General features: G+C 33.5%; 1 protein-coding gene across 1 annotated transcript in view; it reads right to left on the reverse strand.

Annotated features, from left to right (window-relative positions):
- The window catches only part of LOC140447946 (laminin subunit gamma-1-like), a 157,497-nt gene that overhangs the window by 127,334 nt on the left and 3,493 nt on the right, over positions 1-26,670 (reverse strand). The window contains exon 2 of the mRNA XM_072540897.1: positions 5,892-6,156. Coding sequence (XP_072396998.1) covers positions 5,892-6,156 — 265 coding nt within the window. The remainder of the gene's footprint in view (positions 1-5,891; positions 6,157-26,670) is intronic.

The raw sequence follows: 26,670 nt of genomic DNA on the forward strand, positions 1-26,670 counted from the left end.
TAATTATCAGTTCAGATGCAAGGTTTGAAGTGTTGATAGACGAGGACGTGGAAATCAAACAAGTGAAAAAATTTAAATATTTAGATCCACTCATTGCTAAGAACGGCTTGGGAGAAACCGAAATTAAACACGAAGTAATCAGGGACGTAAAATTGTAGGATGTCTGAACTCCTTATGGTGGGATCACCACATTTCCAAAAGGAACAAAAAAAGAATAGGGCAAACCATGGTTGAATCAGTTCTTTGTTCTATGGCTCTGAAGTATGGACAATTAATGCAGACCTGAAGAGAAGATTGTTGACAGTTGAAATGGATTATTTGAGACGAAGTGCTAGAATATCAAGGCAGGAAAGGAAGACTAACGAATCTATAAGAAATAACATGAATGCTACAGAAACGGTCATTGACAGAATAGAAAGAAGAGGTTCAAAATGGTTTGGACATCAATTGAGAATGTCTGACAAACGTTGGCCCCAAAAACTTCACAAATCGAAGCCCCCTGGAAGAAAAAAAAGAGGTAGACCTCGACGCTCTTGAAATGAAGGAATTAGAAGAGCGATGGAATCGAAAGGTTTGGAGGAGGAGCATGCCTTGCACCGGGAGGATTCCCGGAGGAGAACGGGAATACGGCGATAGCCGTCTTCAAAATGTATTGTATTTACAAGTTCGATTAATGTCAAACGTCAATAACCTTATTTTAACCTTCAATTTTGGCTTATTCCCATTAAAATAGTAATTACTTTAAAATGCCACAAGAAAATAGCTTCAGAACAATAGATAAGATCTAGATAAGAGAAGGGAGTGTTCCAAAAATGTCGTCAGCCTTACAGTGGCCATCCCACTTTCGGAGTACGGTACGTGCGACAGTCAACTGCGCATAAGTAAGAGAGGGTGGTTTTAGTTGGTAGGTAGGATAATAGATACCTGAATCTTTGGAACTGCTATCTTTAGTACTTTAAATTAAACTAAAACCCAAAGGTAGCATAAAAAAATTTCAAATTCTGGGTGCGCCACTGCAGCTACTATTGTTCCAGTAGCAACCTTTTCACCATCAAATGCTCCAGTTGGTGAATATAAACTTCGACTTTATCAATTTCTTCGCAAAAAATTGTGTAAGTAGACAAATTTATAACAACCAGAGCGTAGGCGCAAAATTTCGGAACAATGCTTTTTAAATGCTTCCTTTTTTTTTGTTCGAATCCCGAAAAACTAATAAATATTTTTGAAAAACTGAAAGGCGGAATGAAAGATTACATTATTACCGAGGGCCGAAAGTCCCTTAGAATAAACAAAAAGTTTCTTTTAAATGAGATACTTGAAATTAAAAATCACACTTAATTTTCTCTTCTTTTTCACCCCTGTAGCTTACTAAAATAAACATTATAGAAGTTTTCAGGGACTTTCATTCTGCGTTTAAATTTTTCAAAAATACTTATTACTTTTCTCAGGATTCGAAAAAAAAATGAATGCATTTAAAAAGCAGTGGCCCAAAATGCGCGTACGCTCTTAACTGTATTGTCTCAGTGGAATAGTTTTCAGCAAAATTCAAAAAACGTTAGCCAGTATACCAAAAGAAAAAGACGGACATCCTTATTTTTGACTTCGTCTCGTCAATACTTCAGGGGTATTTTTCGTCCGCTTCGTTTCGTCGTTTTAACACTGAAATATAATGCAACAAGCATAGCTGGAAATATTGCAGTAAATATTTTTTATTATTGTTGACAGGCCATACGTAAATATTTCTGTTTTCACAAATATCGCTAAGCAATATTTCTACTAAATATTGCCAAAAATATGCAATTTTAGTGGTCCGTCTAAATGCAGCTTTAGTTTATATGACTGATGTATTGGCGAAATTCAGTAATTTTGGGAGTAACCAACTGTCAAATGAACCCAAACACAGATCTTTGTTATAAAATAAAATTTAATCATAAAGATGAAAGAGAAAAATCTGGAAAAAAACCACATAAATCAAGTGAGCAATTTATTATTAAATAGACTGCGGGAACTTATAAGGAATTCGTCATAGTTAATAATATAAATAAGTTCAAGATCAGACAAAAGATTTATGTTTCCTTAGTATATAGTTTCAACAAATTTCTAGGGGGAAGTATCCTATTACAAACAAGTATGTAATTTGTAGCATGCAATTTTTATTATAATGTGGTTTATATTTCTGCTTGTAAGTGAAAAACAATAAAACTGCGACTTTTATGTTAAAGATATTTTATTACAACTTTTTCATATAATACCTATTAGTTTTTATTTTTTAGACAAAAAGTTCACATTAAACTTACAAAAATGTAAAAAATATTTAACAATGGTATCTAATAATTTATACTGTATTGTATCTATTTTTGGACATAGGTTTTTTTGTTTTCAGACTATTATTGCAAGATTGTTCAATTATATCCTCTTCTTTTTCGGGTGTAAGTATAAATAATTTGCAAACTATTTTTATAAGATAAAAGCAATTGGTGTGTATTATGTTAATAAAAAATATACATAGTAAGATATTTTAAAATAAAAAAGAGAATAGGTTTGGCCAATACCATTACTATTTAGGCACCGTGGAAAAGAAATAAAATAAATAGCTGTATTTAGTTTAGAAAGCTCGAAAAGGTGGAGGATTCTCAAAACAATTTTTAAGATAAGGAAGAAAGAACATTATGAAAACAGCTATATAACACGATAGGAAAATATGTTTAAAAAATTAACAGATAATACTGTACAATAACACAAACATATAATTTATGATTCGAGTGGATAAAAGAGGTAACTAACAAAATTATGCAATGGAGAAAAAGCAGATAAAAGTTTTAATTTTAAAACATGTTGAAGTTGCGATATTTAATTGAGCGTTTTATCTTAAACCTTTTCGATGACTAGGTATTAATGTTCTATTTTATTTGTGCAACTTTGTGATAATTCGCTTTTTGTTTTAAAAATCCAAAATTTTGAAATAACTACACTTACCGTGTTAGTTGGTGGAGCGGACGATATTTTCCTTATGAGAGGTCTCCGTCCGCTCCATCCGTCAATCAGAATCCACAAATTTTCGCGCCAACCTCCACCCAAACCACGTCACCATCGACGGCATAAATGAACCGTCCTCTATTCCCAGTTGTTCACCTCATTGCCCAAAAAGTAGGAGACACCAACTACACACCAGGAAGCCAAACCTCTACTTACTGAGAAGAGGAATCCCCCATCTAATTTAACATTAGGCGTCAAATTGGGGATACAGTTCACGACCACGCTACTTATAAACATCCTCCCAGGCAGAAGGGAAATGATAACGAAATACTCATCCGATCTATATAGCAAAATGTTTGGGCATTCCATAGTGCCCACTGCAAGAAAAAACAAGGCCGAAATGACCTTAGTCCCCAACCACTAAATCGTCACATTCGACTGTGTAGTAGGGACAGTCAACTGCGCGGGAGTCGGTAGGAAAAGAGCCTTAATAAAACACCTCCTTTTCACCCAAAACATACAAATCCTCTCCCTTACCGTTACCCGCCTTAAAATTCATATATATTCCCAATTTCATAAATAATCATATATAGGGGAACCAGGATATATAACCTACTCTCTACTATACACCTAAAAGTCAGGACTGTCATGGAAATGGTTTACTAATCCACCAAAGAATACCTAGCTCACCTCACATCCCTACTCCAAAGACCCTCAACCAGCTCCATAATATTTACTACCTGACAGTTAACATTACGATAATCTCCTACTACAAGCCTCCAGATATACACCTTTCCGTACCTCGTGTTGAGTACTTTTCCATACTCGACAAGGCGGTTTTAATGGGCGATCTTAATAACAGACATACTCAATTTGGTGATACTTCCACAAAGGTCCCCAGCAGAATGCTCTCAAACCTTCTTCAAGAGCTGCCCATTTCCAGAATCACCAATAAAAAAGTCACGTTCTTTAATCACCGTGGGATGTCCATAGTCGACCATATCCTATGCACGAACAGAATGCTGGATAAATTCGACGAGAAATGTTTCATTGGAGATTCAATAACCTCTGACCATCTCCCACTGCAGTCAAAACTGACTTTAATTCTCCTCCACCGATTAGAACTGCTATCTACAGGCAAGATTATCGTAAAGCAAATTGGGAACTATTCAAAACCTCCCAGAGTTAGGCTACATGTCAACGCGTACTCAAGTGGACACAGGGATCTCCAAAATTGAAAATTTTCTCCAAGAATCGTCAACCCTAGCCATTCCAATAACTCGGTTTAATCTATATACTCCAGCTCTCCCACAAAGAATCATTGAAAAAATCTAATCAAAACGCAAAATGATCAGAGAGTATAAAAGATTCCAAGATCCCCTCATCAAAGTAGAATATAAAAGTTAAAACTTTGATTCGCTTTGATGAAGCTCTCGACGCCAATAAGGTTAAATGTAAACAAGCTGAAACAAAAACAGTGGATGAGAGTTACGGCCAGCCTAAACTACCAAAAGGGTTCAAAATTCTGGAACCAATTCAAAATCCTAACTAAACCAAAAAGTCTCACGCTCACATCTCAAAGTCAACGACATCATTCTTAACAATCCACAAGATAAGGCCGAAGGCTTCAAAAATACGTTCCCGGCCACACTCGTCGTGTCCCCAAATAACTCCAATTTCAACGAAAGATTCAAAAGGGAAGCCGAACGGAGAGTGGAAGATATATTCTAGTACCCTCAGGCCCACATGGGCCCCATGCTCATCCGATGGTAGCCCTTGTGACTGAGGACACCGTCAGGCAGACGTGTAACTTAGGTGAAAACACATCTCCTGGCCCTGATGGCATCCACAGAAGATGCCTCAAAAATCTTCCAGAGAATATAATCTCGCTGCTCACCAATATAATCAATGCATGTCTCACGCTGAGCTTCTTTCCAATCTCATGGTAGGTGGCCAGCACAGTCATGATTAACAAGCCAGGGAAACCCCCAACCAACCCTGAATCATATAGTCCTATTTCGTTAGCAAGCACCGTAGGTAAAGTCTTCGAGACGATCCTTAAGGAGAGACTCGTATAATTCCTAGACGCTCACTTTGCCATTCAAAATTATCAATTTGGATTCCGGGCTGAACATTTCACACCAAATTATTGGTTGAAGCAGCAACCTTCATTTCACAATCAATTAACAAAAAGAGGCACGTCATAGGCATATTTCTAGACGTCCAGAAAGCATTCGACCAGGTCTGGCACACAGGCCTGATCGAAAATCTCCACCTTGCTCGACTACCCACAACTTTCGTTAAACTAATAAATTCCTATCTCTCTAATCGGACTATCCATATTAAAGTTGACAATACACTATCCTCACCATTTACTCCACAAGCTGGAGTGCCACAGGGCTCAATTCTAGCTCCAATATTATACACAGTCTACAACAGTGACATCTCCCGCCTTCAAGCTAGATCGTAATCCCTACTGCTATATGCTGACGACACTACGCTTCTCAAGTCGGGCCCACATAGGGCTATGCTTGGAGAAATGTCTGTATTCGAAAGAGCCCAAAATTACCTAAACAGAGTTGTTAGATCGTGCAATTGGTGGAGTCGTGATATTGATGGAGAGTGACTATTAACGCCCTTGAAAGTTGAACAACTTATTATCAGGTTTTTGACAAATGCTTGGTTTTCTAAGATGTTTATAAAAGTATAATAAAATATAAGTTTACTTATACATTATAATTGTTTGATTTGTAAACCCATAACATATAAAACAGGCCAAAAGAAAAATTTAAAAATCTTCTTTAAAAAATATATAATCATATTACCTATATGTTATTATATAAAACGTATTATTTCATGTATATTATAATATAGGTGTAAACAGTAAAATGTTATATACACAAATCATATCTTACCAAATTTTAAAGTAAGATTGACTTGATTTGGAAATTGGATTCCCTTCAACATTGTTTCCGACTGCCACCATGTTGGATTCTCTTGATTGTGGAAATCAGTCATAAACTGCGAGTGGTGCTGGTTGGGGTGGCACCATTCACATGATTTTCTTATTTTGCTTTCACCTGTTTGTTCACAATATTCAGATGGTCCGTCTTGCCCACAAGTATTTGTTGCTGCTATTATTGCATTAAATGCTGCATTTTCAAATCCTGGAATGCATCTCTAAAAAAACAATAGATATGTAATTGTTTAATATAGATGTTAAATTATAATACGTTGATATATATATATATATATATATATATATATATATATATATATATATATATATATATATAGTTGCTTTCGAATACAAAGTAATTAATTTTGGCAGGCCCTGTTGTTGTTTGAAGCGATCAGTTGAACTACACTTCGGTCAATCGGTCAGATATAGTTTAATCGACCAGTCGTTACAATTTCTTTAGTAATCTTAAGAAGATTTATGAAAATATACATTAACACCTAGTCAGGTATACAATGTTGACGAAACATTGTTGAAAAGTAATAGCCAAAAAGGGACAGAAACAAGTAGGCTATATAGTTTCAAATGAAAGAGGCACTTTGGTAACCATGTGCAATGCAATAAACGCTGTAGGTAATTCGATTCCGCCGTTTTTAGTGTTCCCTAGGAAATTTTTTAAAGATTATATGGTTAAAAACGCACCTCCAGGCTCCCAGGGGTGTGCTGCACCATCTGGATGGATGACAGCAGAATTATTTGCACAGTGGATGATACATTTTGTGAAACATACTAATCCTACAAAGGAATCTCCCATTTTACTAATTATGGACAACCATGTTTCTTTAGCATCTATTAAATTTGCAAAAGAAAATAATATAATCTTGTTGACTTTGCCGCCACATACTAGTCATCACCTTTAGCCACTAGATAAAGCTGTATTTGGTCCTCTGAAGAAATATTACTCACATGGTTGTCAAAATTGGTTATTGAAAAATCCTGGAAAGAGGATAACAATTTATGACATAGCAGAGATTTTTAGCGACGCTTATCCACTTGCTTTCTGGATCAAACAATTTCTGGACAAAAATGTGGTATCAGCTTATAAAGCTACTCATTGTTTACTCAGACTGTTTCAATGATAACATTTTTAATGACGATGATTTTATGGCTTTAACCGTAACAGACATTTCAAACATACGTCAAGAAGAACAACAACCAAATAATTCAAATGTTAGCGATATACCACAAATGGATATTCAGTTCCCTTCAACATCAACTTCTCCAGACAAAATACCAGAAACAAATCATAAACAACCATCGGAAATAACACCTGAAAAGAAAACTGTTTCTTATAAAGCGATGGCAACTTCCAAGGACACACCCGAAAATCGATTTATTTCCCCTGTATTACTGCAACCATACCCTAAAGCTACCTTATTGCCAATAAAAAAACAAAGGAAAAGGGAGACTACTGAAATTTTAACTGATACACCAATTTATAAAATAATAGAAGCGGAAACAGCAGAAACAGTATCAAGGTAAAAGTAGAGTGAAGAGAGCTAAGACAACAGTTAAAAGAAAAATTGATAGTTCAAACAAGTCGAATAGAAGTAATGCAAAGAAAAATAAAAGCATACCCAGTAATAGTGATGACAGTAACAGTGACATTGAATTGTCTGATGTTGTGGATTCCGACGATGTTAGTCTATTTTCAGAAGTAGATGAAATTTCTAACGAAGACATATCCTCGCGAATGGTGGAAGTGAATTCATTTGTTCTCGTGAGGTTTCAAACAACAAAATTTTATATTGAACAAGTTACAGAAGTTTTTACTTCTGGTCAAGAATACAATGTAAATTTTCTAAGGCGTCACGGAATACAGTTTTCATTTCCTACAGTTACAGATTCTGCCACAATTACAAAAGAAGATGTTAAACTCATTTTAACCCAACCAAAAAGTGCTGGAGCAACACAACGAACAGCAAATTTGTTTACTTTTAAAGCGGATTTATCATCTTATAATATTTGTTAAATATTAATATTACTTTTCTTTTTTTATGAATATTATAAATAAAAATATAAGAATTGCAAGTAATGACCAGTGTACCTTACCTTTGTGGCCACTGTACCTTCTAGTTTGGTACAACAGTGGCAACATTTTTTGAAAAAACAAAATTAGTTACTCCTGCATAACCTGTATCTTTTTGGGATTACAGAGTACATTTTTAATTTACCAAGGGCTTTGACGTTGTTTAAGTTGATACTCATTAATATATTATGATTTATATTTATTTAAAGGTGGCCACTGTACCAGCCTCTCCCCTATATGACGTTATTAATTTTTTAATAGAATGACACATTTTTATATATAAACTCTAAGACAAGATGTCTATAACGAGGAATAATATTGGTATAACTATATATAAATTTGGTATATAAATTTGGTATAACCAAAAGTAGAAAATATAGAAAATTGTAATTAGAGAGCTGACCCCCCCATAGCAATAAAGTCAAAGAGTAAAAAAAGTTATTGAATAAGGTTTTTTAATTCGGACTTTAGTGTTTGAAGTCATTAATATATATCACTGACGCCAATTTCACGGCCAAACATAAGTTTTCGATGATCGATAATAAATGCCGTTTTTGTAAGAATTTTAAAATTAATAATGCCATTTGTACACGTGCAATGTGCATTGCATGAAGCAAGGTTTCTTGACCCGTTCTAGAGGCATACTTTGCGTAAATCTTCGACATCTCACACGAAATAATCCGTTCTGGATATTAAGAACTGGTTTACATTGCCATCAAAATGATTCTCTAGAATGCTGTACTTGGACCAATCAGACAATATGGGAATTATATATTACGATAAAATAGATAGCTGTATTGGCTACAGTGTGTACCTATGTGTGCGGTAAACTAAATATAGGTAAATGTAAAAAACGCTTAATAGAATATATTCTTTGAATGTTTATTAGTTGATTATTTTTAGTTGCAGACGTCTACATATAATAGAAAGTTGGTCTTTCAACAAAAAAATATTATAAACAATTAACAAAAAATTTAAATATGAATTCTAGAAAGATAATCAATTAGTGGATTAAAAGATATTCCATTCAGAGTTTATTGCTTACAATTATTGTTCCATAAGAAATTTATATCATAAGAGATCCAGAAGAAATCGAAACTAAAATTGGAGTGATACAGGACTGTGTGCTGTCACCACTTCTCTTCAATGCATACTTTGACATATCAAGGTTGACGTGAGTGTACAGGAGAATCCTTAAAATATCATGGATTGATTTTGTAACAAACAATAAAGTCAGGAGAAAAATGTACAAAAGTAAGTTAATAATAGAAACCATCAAAACCAGAAAGCTGCAGTATCTGGGACATATTACAAGTGGCGAAAAATATTACATGATTTAGTTTGATATGCAAGGAAAAATTCAAGAAAGTAGAAGTGTAGCAGGGAGAAGAATCTTATGACTGCGCAACCGTTAGGATACCTGAGGCATTAACCAAATATTAAATTTTACCCAGAAATATGAGGTTAATGTAATTCGGAAATAATAATACAAAGAAATAAAGCGAAGATGCAAGGCTGATAAACAGCAATACTATTACAAGATATGTAAAAAAATTGATAGCCACGATAAAAAACATTCAGCTAAGAGATCTATTTATAAACATACGCTACATAATAAGAGACTTTAAAGTTAGAACTTGGGCCGTTGAAGACCACACAGGAACGCTAATAACTAACAGAGACGATATATCACAGATATGGAGGTTATATTGCCGGGAATAAGATGATGACCGCCAGGAACTTATTAACCAAATGCCTGAAGAAATCGAAGAAATACGAAAACTACATACGAAAGCTGAACTCTTTACCTTTAAAATGCATCTTAATATTTGTTGATAGGTCTCTTAAATCAAAAGATATCGAAGTTTTACCGTCTAGCTGATACAAATTTTATTGAACATTGATTTCGCGCGCGTAACTGACATGCAAAATCGACGGTCGCTTCAAGCGTTGTTTCTAAGAGAACGGTTCATTCTACACAAAAAATGCTTATAAACATTCTTGTTTAAAATTATCCCAGCTACATTTTTTATTTGAAACATTTTTTTCTTCGGTATAGGTACAGATTCTTGGTAAATCGATTATTTTGCGTTTTTACCCCCTGCAAGGGGGTTTTCAGCTTATTCTTATGATTTTTAGAGGTTCAGTGGCATTTTTGTCTCTGACGACTAGAGTAAAATGCGACAACTATAGAACCATCTCCCTTATGTCACATGCCAGCAAATTAATGCTACATATAATCAATGAGAGGTTCAAAAGTTTCTTACAAAGAGAAATACCGCAAGAGCAAATTATTGGACAATGGCAGAGGTACTCAAGAACACTTTCAGATTATAAGACAAATAATAGAAAAATCTAGAGAATTTAGGGACACAGAAAACATGGAAAGACTTAATATCGAAGGAAAGGCAGAAGGCCAAAGATTACGAGGCAGATCCCCAACATGATGGATCGATCAAATTACACGAATATGCAAAAGACTTACGCATGAGTTAAAATAAATGACCAGATCAGAGGTCGTTGGAGATGGATAATACACGATATCACAATGATCAATACACTCCCTCCGGAGGGTCAAGACTGAAAAGGGAGAGAGTGAAAGAGAGAGAGGGAGAGAATGCCAAAATTGGACAGACAGAGAACAGTGGAAGACACTATTAGTAATTATGGACTATTCTTATTATTTTAGGGGTCAAAAGAAGTTGTTGTATGCAAAAATCCAAATCATATAGATGGCGCTTTTTAAAAGAACAATAAAAATACAAATTAAAGAGAAATGAGTGGTTTTATGTAGTTTAATCGTATTTAATGATAATAATCATTTCAATAACGTTGTTACATTTAACAATAATTATTTTATCTTCTTCTTCCTACTTTATAAATAGGCTTAACGCCTGTTTTACTTCGGTTTTTAGCCTCAATTGACGTTGTCTGACCATCTTTCCCTCGGTCGTCCCAATGATCTTCTTCCATTTGGCGATTTGTCTCTTGCTAGTCGTACTATTCTATTTTCTGTCATTCTTTCGATGTCTGATAATTATTTTATGATAATTTGAAATGAACTTAATGTTGAGTGAATACATATAATACATATTAAATACATAATTATATAATATATACAATTAATCAAAAAATAATATGCTATACATAAATGTAAAAAATTGTATGGTTGAAAAACATTGGAAAGTGGACAAGTCTCGATAATCAATCACATAGAGAAAGATGTGTTAGAAGTTTTGCCGACTTTTATAAATGAAGAGGACACTCTAAGAAGAAAAGTGACGTTGCTTTAGAAAAAAATCAACTACGAAATCACAATAGGATATCAAATCCCTTTCAAATCGATTCGATCTCATGCTATCATTACTTAAATTTTTAATTTAAACAATTAATGTTTTGTATATTGAGAATGATTTCCGAAGTGGAAATCGAAACGTAAACCAAATAAACTTAATCTTAAAGTAAAATTGTGGCTTATTCCCATCAAAAATAGTAAATTGCATTAAAATGCCATAAGAAAAAAGCTTCAGAAATTGTATTAAAATTTTCATAAATATCACATAGCTCGTCTTTTTCGATGAAAGTAAATATAACCTCAATAGAGTCTTCAGTTTCAAAATGAATCACCAGAAATGGAACAATGTTTTATCCCGGTAACAACAACCGCAATCACAGGCAGGGAGTTGGCATTACAGTTGATGAGAATTCTCAAAAAGATGTTTGTAACTTTGTTCCCTGCAGAGTATTGCATCAATACTCTGATTGAGTATTGATGCTGTTTCTTAACTCTCATTTAAAACGTAAAATAAATGTAATACAAGTGTATGCACCAACTGCAGACAAGGATGAAGACACCATAGGGAACTTCTATGAACAAATTGACAATGTCTTAAAGCTGATTAAAAGACATGATATAAATATTATATTGGGAGATTTAAACGCTAAAGTGGGCCAAGGAGAAGTGGAGAATTGTATGGAGCGATATGGACTCGGGGAGAGGAATGAAAGTGGCAATCGGCTAGTTGATTTCTGTATTATTGAGGAACTCATAATTGCAAATACCTTGTTCAAACTTCCTAAACATAGATTATAGGCATGGAGGTTACCAGCTGACAATAACAACAAAATAGTCAGAAATCAAATAGATTATATTATCGTCAACACACGATATAGAAATTCTATAATACCATCCAAAACTTATCCAGGAATGAACTCTAAAGCTATGGTTTCCTCAAAAGCGGTACCGGCAAATTGCGACCGTAATATTGCGATGAATGACGTCAGATTACGGTGGAAAAATCAAGTTTCTTTATTGCTGCAATGAAATGCAGCGACCATGGATGACCTCGATGTTGCTCTTTTAGTAGTGCTAGATGTTGAGGAATCAGAGAAAGAGAATAATAGAAGAAGTGAATCTGACCTTTTTAAAAATATAACTGTAGAGAGTGCATACCAAATTTTGATTTGTCGCCATTTACATACTAACGAAAATAAGTTCAGATAATATTTTCGGTTGACGCCGGTCTTTTTTGATTACGTCCTAGGATATATAAAAAACGATCTTTGTGCAATACCAACAAACCGTGTTCCAAATCCATTAACTCCTGAGCAGAAATTATGCCTGTTTTTAAGGTATGTACTTCCATTACTATTGACTACATTAAATACAAAAGTAACACATAGTCTTACATATACTTTTATTTTGAAGAAATGTACATTTATTTGATAAATTTACATACAAGTATTTATAAAGTATTTTAGGCCAGGATACGCCGCTACTGATGTTGCGGATGGTCCCATTGCAGTTACATCATCGGTAGCAAATATAATGTTTGATGTGGAGCTACCTGCTGATGATGGTCTATACTCACAGTCAAAACTTGTCAATAATGATAATTGTTTAATCTCTGCATTTCCTACTAAATTTCCAATTTGCATTCAAAGCCTAGCCTGAACTACTTTTGCTATTGATGCAAAGAATAAATCATTTTCATCTTGCTTTTCCATATTTTTTAGGTCTTGTCTTTCGGCTATTTGTTTTAATATTTTCAAACATTCATCTGCAGATGTGGATGTAGTTTATGATGGATATTTGCGTTTATTAACTCTTGGAGTTTTTACAATTTCAGCTGCGGCTTCTTGGATATTTAAAATGTTGTTGCTATTAGTTTCAACTGCGGTAATAAGTAGTTCAGACGGTTGTTGCTCCATGTAGTCGTCTTCATTTCTACAATGAGCTGTGCTATTTTCCACACTCTGTTGAGATTCAGACTGCTCTATATTGCTGTAAGTACTGAAAATAAAATAAAAATATTTTATTATCAGTAAAATAAGAAAATATAAATTTACCTTCTCTTGGCCGAAGAGATACTATCTAAGATTGATAGCTGGACCGATCTTTTCTTCGCTGCTTCCCCAGATGAACCCGTGCTAAACTTGCCTCATCTTTTTATGTAATAATCTCTTACATATCCCCACCTCTTGCTGCAATAATTGTCTATAAATATAAAATCAAAAACAATGAGTTGGGTGTCATGAATTACTAGATGTTGTTTTTTTAAGTTTTTGGCTACAGGAGAATCTGTTAGATCGTTGGCGTTTCAGTTTAGAATATGTCATTCATGGATTAGTATAATCATAAAGTAAGTTGCTGAATTCATTGTTACAAGAATGCTCACTTTGATAATGCCACAACCAACAGAGAAAATATTCAAAACAATATCTAGGAAATTTAGATCTCTTTGGGATTTTTCGAATTGTGTTGGAGCAATTGATGGTAAACACATTCGAATAAAGGCTCTAAAAAATAGTGGTTCCAATTTTTTTAATTATAAGGAGTTTTATTCAGTGGTTATGTTGGTAATTGTAGATGCAGACAATAAATTTGTTGCAGTAGACATATGATCGTACGGGAGAGAAGGAGATGCAGGTAAATTCATTACAATTAACCTAATTTTAATTTTTCTAATACAACATATTTCATTTTAGGCATATATTCAAAAAGCAGATTTGGACAAAAGATTCTGCAAACAGAATTTAATATTCCATCGCCACAACCACTGCCTGGTATGAATATCCTGGTACCTCATGTTATTCTCGGTGATGAGGCATTTGCTTTTCATGAACATCTCATGAAACCATACCCAAGAAATCAATCAGTGACTGATAAGACTAAAGCAATATATAACTACCGACTTTCTCGAACTCGCAGGACAATTGAAAACGGCTTTGGCATTCTTTGTGCATTTTTTCGAATATTTTTTCAGCCAATTGCTACGCATCCTGAAACCACGGATAATATAATCTTCTGTGAGAATCAAACATACTTCCGACATCAACTAGGTAATAATAGAGAGAAATACCCACTACCTACAGAAAATTTACTTCCACTAATTCAAAAGAACGTACGTGGGGCAAATATAGTAGTCCAAATTCGTGAGACATTTAAAACATATTTTAATGGACCCGGTGCTGTAGCATGGCAGGAATAACATTATCGAGAAAATTAGTGAATTACAGCAATGTAAAATATTATAAATAAATATTGTTCTGAAGCTATTTTCTTGTGGCATTTTAAATTAATTTATATTTAAATGGGAATAAGCCACAATTAAAGGTTAAAATACGTTTATTGACGTTTCAATTTCCACTTCGGAAATCGTTCTCAAAATACAAACATTAGTAAATTAAACAAATTTTGTTTTTTGTTATTTAGTGAAAAATTCTTCTAATAATTTAATTTTATCTGACTCATCTATATTGACAATTCAGACATACCTTATACATTTTAAAGTAGACGACTTTAAAATAATATTGCCAATATTGTTGAGTTGCGTTCCTGGGACGACTTTACTTATAAGATAGTTCATTCGATTACATGAAATCAACTTTAACTTGAGAATATCCGTCAGAAAAGATCATAACCTGTAATTCGTCTTTAAAAAGACAAATACATGCCATGATGACAGTAAAATTCTCCTGTTAGTGATTCCATAGTAAATTATGAGGGAAAAACCAGGAAAAAACCTCATAATACAATCCCGACATGGTAAGTATTTGATCGTGCATTTAGTTTACCTTCAATAAACACCAAATTCCGATTTTATATGTTTGTTATTTAAAAAACATAAATGATGTATTCTCTATATGTTACTGACTTACCAATACTGGTATTTTTCTTTTAATAACTTCCTCTTTCAATATGGGTAACCAGATCCTACTACATTCTGCCGAGGAATTCGCGACACAATTGGTCTCATTTAGCATAATTAGAGCCGCTTCTTTGATTTTTCTCTTTTTACCATCCGTTTCTTTTAGGACTATATTTGAATCATTCCATTGAACCCTATGTTCATTATCCCATGCGTGTTTACAGATTTGAAATCTATCAAATTCTCTATTTTTAATATAGGATTGATGTTCACTTATTCTAACATTTAATGGTCTTGATGTTTCACCTAAATAAAACTGATCGCATTCACAAGGTATTTTATAAATGCAATTCTTTGTCCTTTCTTGTTCATTGTTAGGTTTGGTTTTGGACAAAATAGATCTCAACGTGTTTGTTGTTTTGAATGTTGTTGAAATGTTGAATTTATTTCCTATCCTTTTAAGCTTTTCCGATAATCCTTTTCAGATAATAATTTTCCGATAATGAGTCAGATAAAATTAAATTATTAGAAGAATTTTTCACTAAATAACAAGAAACAAAATTTGTTTAATTTACTAATGTTTGTATTTTGAGAACGATTTCCGAAGTGGAAATTGAAACGTCAATAAACGTATTTTAACCTTTAATTGTGGCTTATTCCCATTTAAATATAAATTAATATAAATAAATATTTTTGATATTAGTTAGAATTTTTGTTATTGTATTACCTGTTATTTGAAGTATCTGGGCTAGTTCTTTCCACAAACTCTGTTTTAGTTGGGTTTTCCTGTAATCTTTACATTGAACATTATATAAACATTCATGGTTTCTAACAAAATTTATCAATATTTCGTCATGCTCACTTGTCCATTCAGTGTGTAGTCCAGAACACATTACGCTTAAAAAACACTTTTAAATAACGTTAACTTTATAAGATAAAACATATAGGTATACCTATTTTATCAGTTGAAAGTTATTACAATATAAAAACACAAACGAATCACCACACTTCACCGCTGCAATAAACCGTTAACAGAATGTTTCTCGCCGCATTGGCTACCGCATTCAATATGCCGGCACCGTCATATTGCGTTGCGGTGGCTTCCAACGCTTCCTTGAAAGCCATTGCTATCATTGTGCATGGTACAGTTTTCTATGACGTCATTCGCCGCAATATTTCGATACCGCATTCGAGGAAACCAGAGCTTAAATATTGATCAAAAATGCGGAAAAATTCAAGATACCCTTTTAGTCAGTTGGAAAAGAAACCCTCAAACCACTTGGAGAAACAACAAAACCTTGGATGACAATTGAAATTCTTGAACTTATGGAAGAAAGAAGAAAACATAAAGCAAAAAACTTGAATAAATATAAAGAAAAACATCAGAAAGACAATTCGAGAGGCAAAAGAGACAAGAAGAATTTACACAAAAACTCAAAGAAATGACAAGTCTTTAGAACAAATAAGAAATTACATCTAAAAACTGTTTAATGATGAAAGAGAAGAAGTTTCATTAGAAACCACAGAGGATACCGGACCACCAATGTTACGAGAAGAAGTCATCTATGTCATCAAAAACATAAAAGAGAGCAAAGCTACCGGACCAGATGATGTGCCTATCGAATTATTAAAACTCATTGATGAAGATGTTATTGATGTAATGGTTGAATGCTTTAATCTAATTTATCAATCTGCCACAATCCCCAGACAATGGCTGAAATCGACCTTTGTGGTAATAGCCAAAAAGTCAAGTGCAATATCCTGCTCAGATCACAGAACAATAGCTTTAATGGATCACATATTTTTGATAATAATACACAGCAGAATTGTTAAAACTATTGAATATGAAATTAGTGACACACAATTTGGCTTTAGAAATGGTATGGACACAAGAGATGCTTTGTTCGGCTTGAATGTGCTAGCCCAGAGTGATGCATGGATATGAATCAGGTCATGTACTTATGTTTTGTAGAATTTAAAAAGGCATTTGATAAAGTTCAACATAAACAGCTTGTAGATCTATTAAAAAGCAAAAATATTGACAGTCGTGATATGAAAATTATATCTAATCTATATTGGAATCAAACTGCCAAGGTAAGAGTTGCCAATCAGAACACCCGAGATATCAAAATACAGAGAGGAGTCCTCCAGGGTTACGTGCTGTCACCACTACTCTTCAATGTCTACAGTGAATAGGTATTTAAAGAGGAGCTCTAATTATAATAATAGAAGGTATGTCTATCAATGGAGAAGTTTTGAATAACTTGCGTTTTGTAGACGATACAGTAATAATGACGGATAACAACAATGATTTACAGAACATAATGCAACGACTTAATGAATGTTGTGATGAATACGATCTAAGGATGAATTAAAAAAAAAAACTAAATGCATGATCATTATTGAATCAGCAGATGCAAACATCCACATGATTCTTGAGGATACTGTAATTGAGTGTGTGGATACCTACAAATACTTAGGAACATGGAAAATATCAAATTTAGACCAAAGTCTAAATTTGGTATTTTTCATGTTCCAAAGCAAAGAAATTAAAACACGTATTGAAATAGCACGTGCATCATTGGTTAAACTTAAAAAGTTCCTTTGTTGTCGGGATATAAGGTTAGGACTACGCTTAAGAATGCTTCGGTGTTACGTATTCACTACCCTTCTTTATAGCTTGGAAGCATGGACATTAAAACAAGTGCATCTCAATAAGTTGGTCGCCCTTAAATATTGATGTTACAGAAGAATCCTACGAATATCATGGACTCAAAGAATGTTAAACGCAGAAGTTACTAGAAGAATAGGAAATGAAGCTGAAATAATATTGACTATCAAAAGAAGAAAACTTGAGTACTTAGGCCATGTTATGAGAGGGCAAAAATACTCATTATTGCAGTAGTGCAGAAATATTTAGAGAGACAGTCAACAGGGTCTGCATAGCCATGATGATTTGCAACCTTCGATAGAAGATGGATCTTAAAGAAGAAGAGTCTTTAGAAAACGTTGTCTTTTCAATTGCCATTTTGCATCTATACCAATAACATAAATTGATTATTAAGTTTACCTATATTCCTAATATACTATTGTAGTATATTTTAATCCACAAAGTTGTTTATGTACAGTGGCACTGTGTAAAAATATATGTATATTAACACCTAATTTAAAATATACTAAAAAAATGTATTTTGCACAAGAGGTCATTTTTATTTGATACGCCCTCGTATATTCTATAAAAATTTTATTCACAAAGATTCGTTTTTTAATTAACGAATGTGGCCTACTGGTAACAGTTACCAGGTCTAAATTACTTAGAGGTGCCATTAGGATGTATATATAGATATGTCACGTATCCAGAGTTCACTGCTCCATAGCATACAATTTCCTTTAAGACTTTAAAAACTTCGAAATTCAGTGGGAGGAACTCAAATTTCAGTCAATGTGTTCCGTAAGTAAACAAATATCCACTTTATTGAAGATGGTTACGGTTATTTATACTCAATTTAAGTCAATTATCAGTAAAATAAACACATTATCAAGATGTTGAAATTTTGTTAACGGTTTTCGATGTGGGCCTTTAATTATTAAATTATGTTACGGTTTGATTGGAAATAAAGATATTTGGAGCTATATTTGAGTTAATTTACTTTATAATCTTAAATAAGATTAACATGGGTCTCATAAATACAAATTGAGCATTTGCTCGAAGCGTAAAGTAAAAATACAAACAATAACAATAAATGTGAATATATTACAAGTATATATATATCCACACTATAAAGAAGAAAAAATTGAAAAATTTTATCATGATTTAGAAAAAGCAAAAAACACGAGCTCAATATTGTCATGGAAGATTTTAATGCGAAGAGTGGCGAAGGAGAACAGGAATATATCATAGAAAAATATGGTCTGCGAATACGAAATACAAGAGGAGATATGCTGGCATCTTTTGTGTAGAAAAGTAACTAGTAATAACAAATACCAAATTCAAACTTCTACAGCGTCGTTTTTACACCTGGAGATCACCAGATCACGAGATCTACCAACATAATCACAATATTCTGGTAGGAAAAATAAGACTAAGATTGAAAAGAGTTACAACGACTAATAAGCACACAGTTACTTTTGATAGGGAAAAGATGTCAAATGTTACCGTAAAAAAAGAATTAACCAATATATTAGAACAGAAGATAAAGTTGACATCAAGCAAAGATGAAAGTATTAAGGAAAACTTGACGAGAATTAAAGATATATTAAAGACCGTTCAAGAAAAAAAATTAAGTGCAGTAAAAACAAAAAGAAAACAAGGGTGGGTGACAGAAGAAATACTGAGACTCATCGACCAAAAAAGTAAAATCAGAAATACAGATAAAAACGAATACAGGAGGATCCATCCACACATTAATCAGGCAGAAGATAAGACATGCGAAAATACGATTTCATAGTAAAACTTGTAATAAAAGTAAACACTATGAAAAGAAACATGACACATTTCATCTGCACAAGAAATTAAAGAGATCGCCGGAATCAACCGTAAACAACTATCCCAAAGTTTAAAGGACAAAAACGGACACAGAATATTAGATATCAATAAAGAGTTAAAAAAATGGAATTTCTAAATTATTTGAAGATAAAAGAGTAGAACACTATACACCGATTGCTATAACAGGTCCACCTATAACAGGAAGTGAGGTTACATTGGCAATACAAACGGAAAAATGGGAAAAGCACTTGACCCCGATGAAGTAAGAGCTGAAGTACCAAATTTTTTGGGGGAAAATGGAATTAAAGCACTGTGTGGTCTCTTTAACAGAATTTATGACACTTAGATATTACCAACTGCTTGGCTTAAGTCGAAATTTGTCACAATTCCAAAGAAACATCGTGCATATGCAGTGATTATCGGACAATAAGTCTGATGAGTCACGTTTTGAAGATCTTCCTGCGAGTAATACATAGCAGAATATACACGATATTAGAGGAGAGAATTAGCAATACTCAATTCGGATTAAGAAGTGGCTTGGGTACGAGAGAAGTCCTGTTCAGTATCCAAGTTCTGATCCAGAGATGCAGAGATATAAATCAAAATGATTACATGCAATCGAGTTTGAAAAAGCTTTTGACAAGGTCTGACATAACAAAATAATTAAGGAAGCCCTAATGGAGATAACAGAATGTATTATTGCTAATGGTATAACCGTACATAATATTAGATATGCCGACGGTACCTTAGTGCTGGCTAATTGCGGGGAAGTCCTTCAAAATCTAATAAACAAAATAAAACAAACCTGTGATCAGTATGGATTAAAGATAAAGGCTGATAAGATGAATTAGGTAAATAATCAAGATGTAACACATTAGTACTACCACAATGAAAAATAAATGAGTAAAGATTTACATAGAGTAAAGAGGAATGCTATTAGAAGCGCTAAGTAAAATTTTACAGTCAAAGCAGCGAAAAATAAAAAGACAACAAGGCCGACCAATGACTACAGTACATTCAACCAACTTACACCTCTAAACGATTAATGGAATTTGCAGAAAACCACCTTTCGTTGTAGTAAAAGGCACGGTAAACTGCACTGGCGTTCTCCATAATGTTTAACACTTTGCTAAAATTTAGGTATAAAATAAATATATGTGATATTAACCCGTTGTTCTTAGTTTTGCATATTTTGTTACATTTTTTTTAATAAATAGAATTTTTGCATAATGTTATTTAACGTAAATTTCTTTCACCTACTTGTCTAATAATTTTTGTCTGAAACAAATACTACCATGCTAAGGATAATTTATATTCAAAGTAGATATAAAAAAGTACTAAAATCTCACTTTTAATTTTTGTTAAACACTACTTCGGAGTAAACTAGAGCATTTTGTCAATTTAAATAGTGGTGGTTAGATTGACCATATGTCTGTTAGAGTGTACCGTTTTAGAGACGTCTGCGATTACAGGTTAAAGTTAGGGTTTTGGTAAATATATTTAACTTTTTATTTTTAAATGAAAATATATATATATATATATATATATATATATATATATATATATATATCATCATCATCATCATCATGTGTAGCTTTATCAACCGTTTCCAATTACGGTGCAGCCTCCCTTATTTCAATGTTATTTTATGTTCTTATTATTATTCGACGATGTCTTAGTTATACTTTGTTCTAATAATTTGCGCTCATTTGCGCCCATATTTTTCTATCTTGTGCTATTCGAGACCACGTTGTTCCTGTTAATTTTCTAATATCAGACCCCTTTGGTCTCTTAGCGTTCCTGGGGTACCACATAGTTGTTCTAGTGGTCCATCTGTTATCTGTTCTTCTTGCCATATGTCCTGCCCATTGCCATTTCAGGGATTTTATTCTTTGGATTACATCAGTCACCTGGGTTTGCCTCCGTATCCATTCAATTCTTTTATGATCCCTCTTTGTTATCCCTAGCATACATCTTTCCATTGCTCTTTGAGTTACTTGGAGTTTCGACGTTATTTCTCTCTTTAATATCCAAGTTTCACATCCATATGTCAAGACGGGTAATATGCATTGATCAAATACTCTCTTCTTGAGGTATAGTGGCATTTTGGACTTGAAGACTATGGAATTTCGTCCGAATGCTGACCACGCTTGTTTTATTCGTCTGTTGATTTCCGGAAGTAGTGATCCCGATTTATGTATGAGCTGTCCCAGGTATATGTATTCATCTACTACTTCTAGCGAGGTTTCATTAATTTTTATTTCCACGTTGGCGATCAGATCATTGCACATTATTTTAGTCTTTGCTAGGTTCATTTTTAGGCCTACCTCATTGCTGGCTGTATTAAGGTCATTAATTTGCAGTTGTAATTCTTCAGGACTTCTAGCAATTAGAATGATGTCATCAGCGAATCTAAGATGGTTTAGGTATTCTCCATCTATACATAGACCTTGGTTGTTCCAGTCTAATTTCCGGAAGATATTTTCTAAGGTTGCAGTGAAGAGCTTAGGGGATATGGTGTCTCCTTGTCGGACTCCTTTCTGAGTGGGAAATTCTGGGGTATTTTCATATATGCTTACTCTAGCTGTGGCCTCTTTGTATATATTTGCTAGCGTTTCGACATATGGTTTATCTACTCCTTGGTCGACAAGAGCTTCTATGACTGCTCTTGGGTATACGGAGTCAAATGCTTTCTCGAAGTCTATGAATGCTAGCGCCAGTGGTAGATCATATTCTTTTGTTCTGCTCATTACTTCCCTTAATGTTTGAATATGATCCATTGTGCTGAAGCCACTTCTAAAGCCTGCTTGCTCTCGGGGTTGTGCAGCGTCAAGTGTGTTCTGTATTCTGTTGTTAATGATTTTGGTGAATACCTTGTATATCACAGGTAGCAAGCTGATCGGTCTATAATTTCTAATGTCTTCCTTGCTACCTTTCTTGTGAATAAGGATTATGTTGGCTGAATTCCACTTTTTTGGAATATGTCTCGATTTTAGGCAGTCTGTGTATATTTTTGCTAGGATTTTCCAAGTTGTTTTACCAGCAATCTTTAGAAGTTCGGCTGTAACACCGTCATTACCGGCTGCCTTGCCGTTCTTCATGCTCTTAAGAGCTGCCTCTACCTCATCCACGAGAACATCTGGTACATCTTCTTGAACCGCAATTTCTTCTTCGCCTATTTCTTGTGCTTCCGGAGCTTTATATAGACCCTCATAGAATTCAGTTACATGTTTTATTATTTCATCCCTATTTGTGATCCTTTCGTTGTTGTTTCCCAATGCTATTATTTGCTTTCTACCGATTGCCAACTTCCTCTTGGTTTTCCTATAGTTTTTATGGTTTTCGATTGTATTTTGTACAAGTCGTTCATTGTAGGTTTTTATATCTTCTGCGATTTTTTTCCGTATTACTTTGCACAGTTCGGTATATTCAATTCTATTAATATTGGAGTTAATTTTCATTTCTCTTCGTTGTTTCAGGAGAGCTGTTGTTTCATCTGAAAGTTTTCTATTGCTGTTGTGTGCTTGTGATCCTCCAACTTCTTTGGCGCAATTTAAGATTGTTTCCATTAAGTGTGTGCTATTCGTTGGGTCTTGTAATTTTTCTTGAATTAAATTTTGATAGCGTTCCGAGTTGTTGCTTAGGTTAGTGATATTTACCCCTGCAGTTGGTTTCTGGAGTAATTTCATTCTTTCTAGTTTAGTGTTTAGAACGACCCGAGATCTAATTAGTCGGTGATCGATTAATATATATATATATAATAGTATATATATATATATATATATATATATATATATATATATATATATATATATATACCCGGTATTTAGGCGGCACACGCCCTTCCGGTAGGGATCTATGGAGGAGTATCACCGAGCCGCAAGCCCTTATCTCTTGCCGTACTGCTCCACCATAGGCCGATCAGATACCAGCATATTCTAGACTAAGCCGCAGATTCATTTTAGAATAATTTTAAACTGCTGCGTTAGCCTTTTTGTTTTCTGTCACCGAGCTGGGGATCGAACTGACATCTCTCGCAGTGAAGCGAAGGAGAAGCCAGCCGCTCAGCCCGCTTGGCTATCCGATCGACCTAAATGAAAAATGCTTGTACTAAAAATAAAGTAATTGTGGGAAACATTTTAATTTTATTAAGAACGGTTTCCAACCATTTCTAATTTTTATCAAACATAACTAAATTACAATCGGCATTTCTAATGATCATTAGGCTAATTTGCTTAATAGGTAAGCATGTTATATTATATTTTACCTCTCAAGCACAACAGTTAGAAAGTTTCTGTCATATTGATCTAAACTCAGTATATTGTAATTCAAACGTGTGGTTTCAACTGACCATCATGCCTAGACGTAAGTTGGATATTCATGAATTAATTGCAAATGTGCATAAATACTTTACCAGGAAAGAGACAATGGTGGACCTTTAAAGTCATTATTATGTATAAATCAACGCGTTTGTGACGCACTCGAGATAATTGAGAGTAAGCTAAAAACTGTAATGAAGACTGTCAGAGATTCTCAAGAAGATCTTACTGTGACTGAGTTTCACGAAGACAAGAAAACAACTCGTAAACATTCTAAGAGCATTGACTTACCTGATGGAGAAAATTTTTAAATTCGCAATATTTTGTATCGAATGCGTGAAAACAATCAACATGTCAGTTTAGATACTTTACTGGCCAAAATAAGAGAAAGGCAAGTTTCTGAAATTAAGAGGTCTAGTCTTTTGAACGTGTTGAGAGATTTAGGATTTAAATTTCAAAAAGAAAATAAAAGGTTACTTTTATGCGAAAGGAGTAGTGTAGTTCACAAAAGAATTAAATTTTTGAGAGAATATACTAGACTTAAATCTGAAAATGCAACATTCGTATACTTAGATGAGACATGAATATTTGCAAAGGATGGAATTAAAAGAATTTGGCAAGACGACAGCATAAAATCCATAAAACACAGAGATAGCGAAGGCAAAAGACACATCATTCTTTATACAGGAGGGAATGAAGGCTTTATAGAAAACGCAGATTTGATTTTTTCTTCAAAATAAAAATCTGCTGATTACAATGAAAACATGAGCGCAGATATGTTTGTTAAATGGCTTAAGGGCGTAGGCGCAAAATTTCGGGCCAATGCTTTTTAAATACATTATTCATTTTTTTCGAATCCTGAGAAAACTAATAAATATTTTTGAAAACTTTAAACGCACAATGAAAGATTGCATTATTATCAAGGGCCGAAAGTCCCTTAGAATAAACAAGAAGTTTTTTTGAATGAGATATTTGAAATTAAAAATCACACTAAATTTTCTTTTCTTTTTCACCCCTGTAACTTATTAAAATAAACGTTATAGAAGTTTTCAGGGACTTTCGGCCCTCAGTAATAATGTAATCTTTTATTCTGCGTTTAAATTTTTCAAAAATACTGATTAGTTCTCTCAGGATTCGAAAAAAATGAATGCATTTAAAAAGCATTGGCCCGAAATTTTGTGCCTACGCTCTTAAGGAGAAACTGTTACCTAGTCTGAGTGGACGATCAGTTATAGTTTTAGATAATACACCTTACCATTCAGAGATTTTGGAGAAACAACCCAAACAGTCGTGGAACTTACCGAGCATAAAAAATTGGTTAGTTAATAACAATATCAATTTTCCGGAATACGCCTTGAAATCAGAGTTACTAGAAATTTTGAAACGTAATGAAAAACCAACAGGTTCTATAGTTGACCAAATTGTATCAAGTTATGGGCATCAAGTACTACGGTTACCTCCGTATCACTACCATTTTAATCCCATCGAACACATCTGGGGTATATGTAAAATGTATTACGATAATCACGTTGGATGCAGTGGATACAGTGACGGCGCAGTTAGGAAAATGTGGCAAGAAGCTCTTAAAACTGCAACTCTAGAAATATGTGCCAAAACTGTAAATAAATGTTAAAAATTAATAGAAGAGTGGTGGATCCGGGAAAATAAAATTAGTGAAATAAATCCAGTGATTATAGATTTACATAATGATAGCGGTAGTGAATTTAGTGACGATGATGATGATTTATAACTTTAAATAATCAGTAAGTACACTATTATAATGTTATTTACAAAATAATTGTACAACAGGTTAACCATTATATTTATACATTCATTATTAGCCAAATAAACAATCATATTTAAAATTCCATTTAAATTTTTGCTCCTTATTTTATACAAATTAACTCTAACTGACAATACTGGCAAAAATATTCCAAATAAAGTAAGTTATTAAAGATTATGGAGAACTCCAGTGCAGTTTACCGTGCCTTTTACTACAATGAAAGGTTTTCTATGAATTCCATTCATCGTTTTGAGGTGTAAGTTGGTTGAATGTACTGTAGAAGGTATGATAATACCAGGAAAACAGCTGGAAAAAAGGGATAAACACCCCACAAAACCAAAGCACATGGAAATAAATGGAGGAAATGTATATTCAAAGATTGACTGATGAATTAAGAAGAAGAAAAGTTTATTTATTGTTTACAATTCTGTTATCTTAAATTATATAGTATCTGCATTTTTGAGATATGCTTTACATTATTTGCTATTTCTTTAAATTAAAAAAGATGGTAAATAGATAATAAATGAAGGCCTATTTTGTTCACAGAGTGTAAAAAAGTATATATTTTGAAATATATGAACCGTTAAGCAATGATATCTTACATCCAACCAAATTGTTATTACAATAAAGTAAACAACTAAATGTTTAGTAAATAAATTAGAATGAACTAGTTTTCTATTGATAAAAATATCCGTACTCTTCTAAAATACAATTTCAATGTATTTGTAAAAGTTATTTATGGAGCCATGATGTTTTTTAAATTAAAGTTACTATAATGAAATGATTGGGTTTATTTAATAATTGTTTAGGTACATAAAAGCCAGATTTATGAAAAATTTCGGGGAACTTCTACATACGTTAACGGTATATACGACGCTTTTTCGGACTAGTTTCAAAAAATTCAAGT

The sequence above is a fragment of the Diabrotica undecimpunctata genome, chromosome 8, assembly GCF_040954645.1.
Source record: "Diabrotica undecimpunctata isolate CICGRU chromosome 8, icDiaUnde3, whole genome shotgun sequence".
In the NCBI taxonomy this organism is placed as follows: Eukaryota; Metazoa; Arthropoda; class Insecta; order Coleoptera; family Chrysomelidae; genus Diabrotica; species Diabrotica undecimpunctata.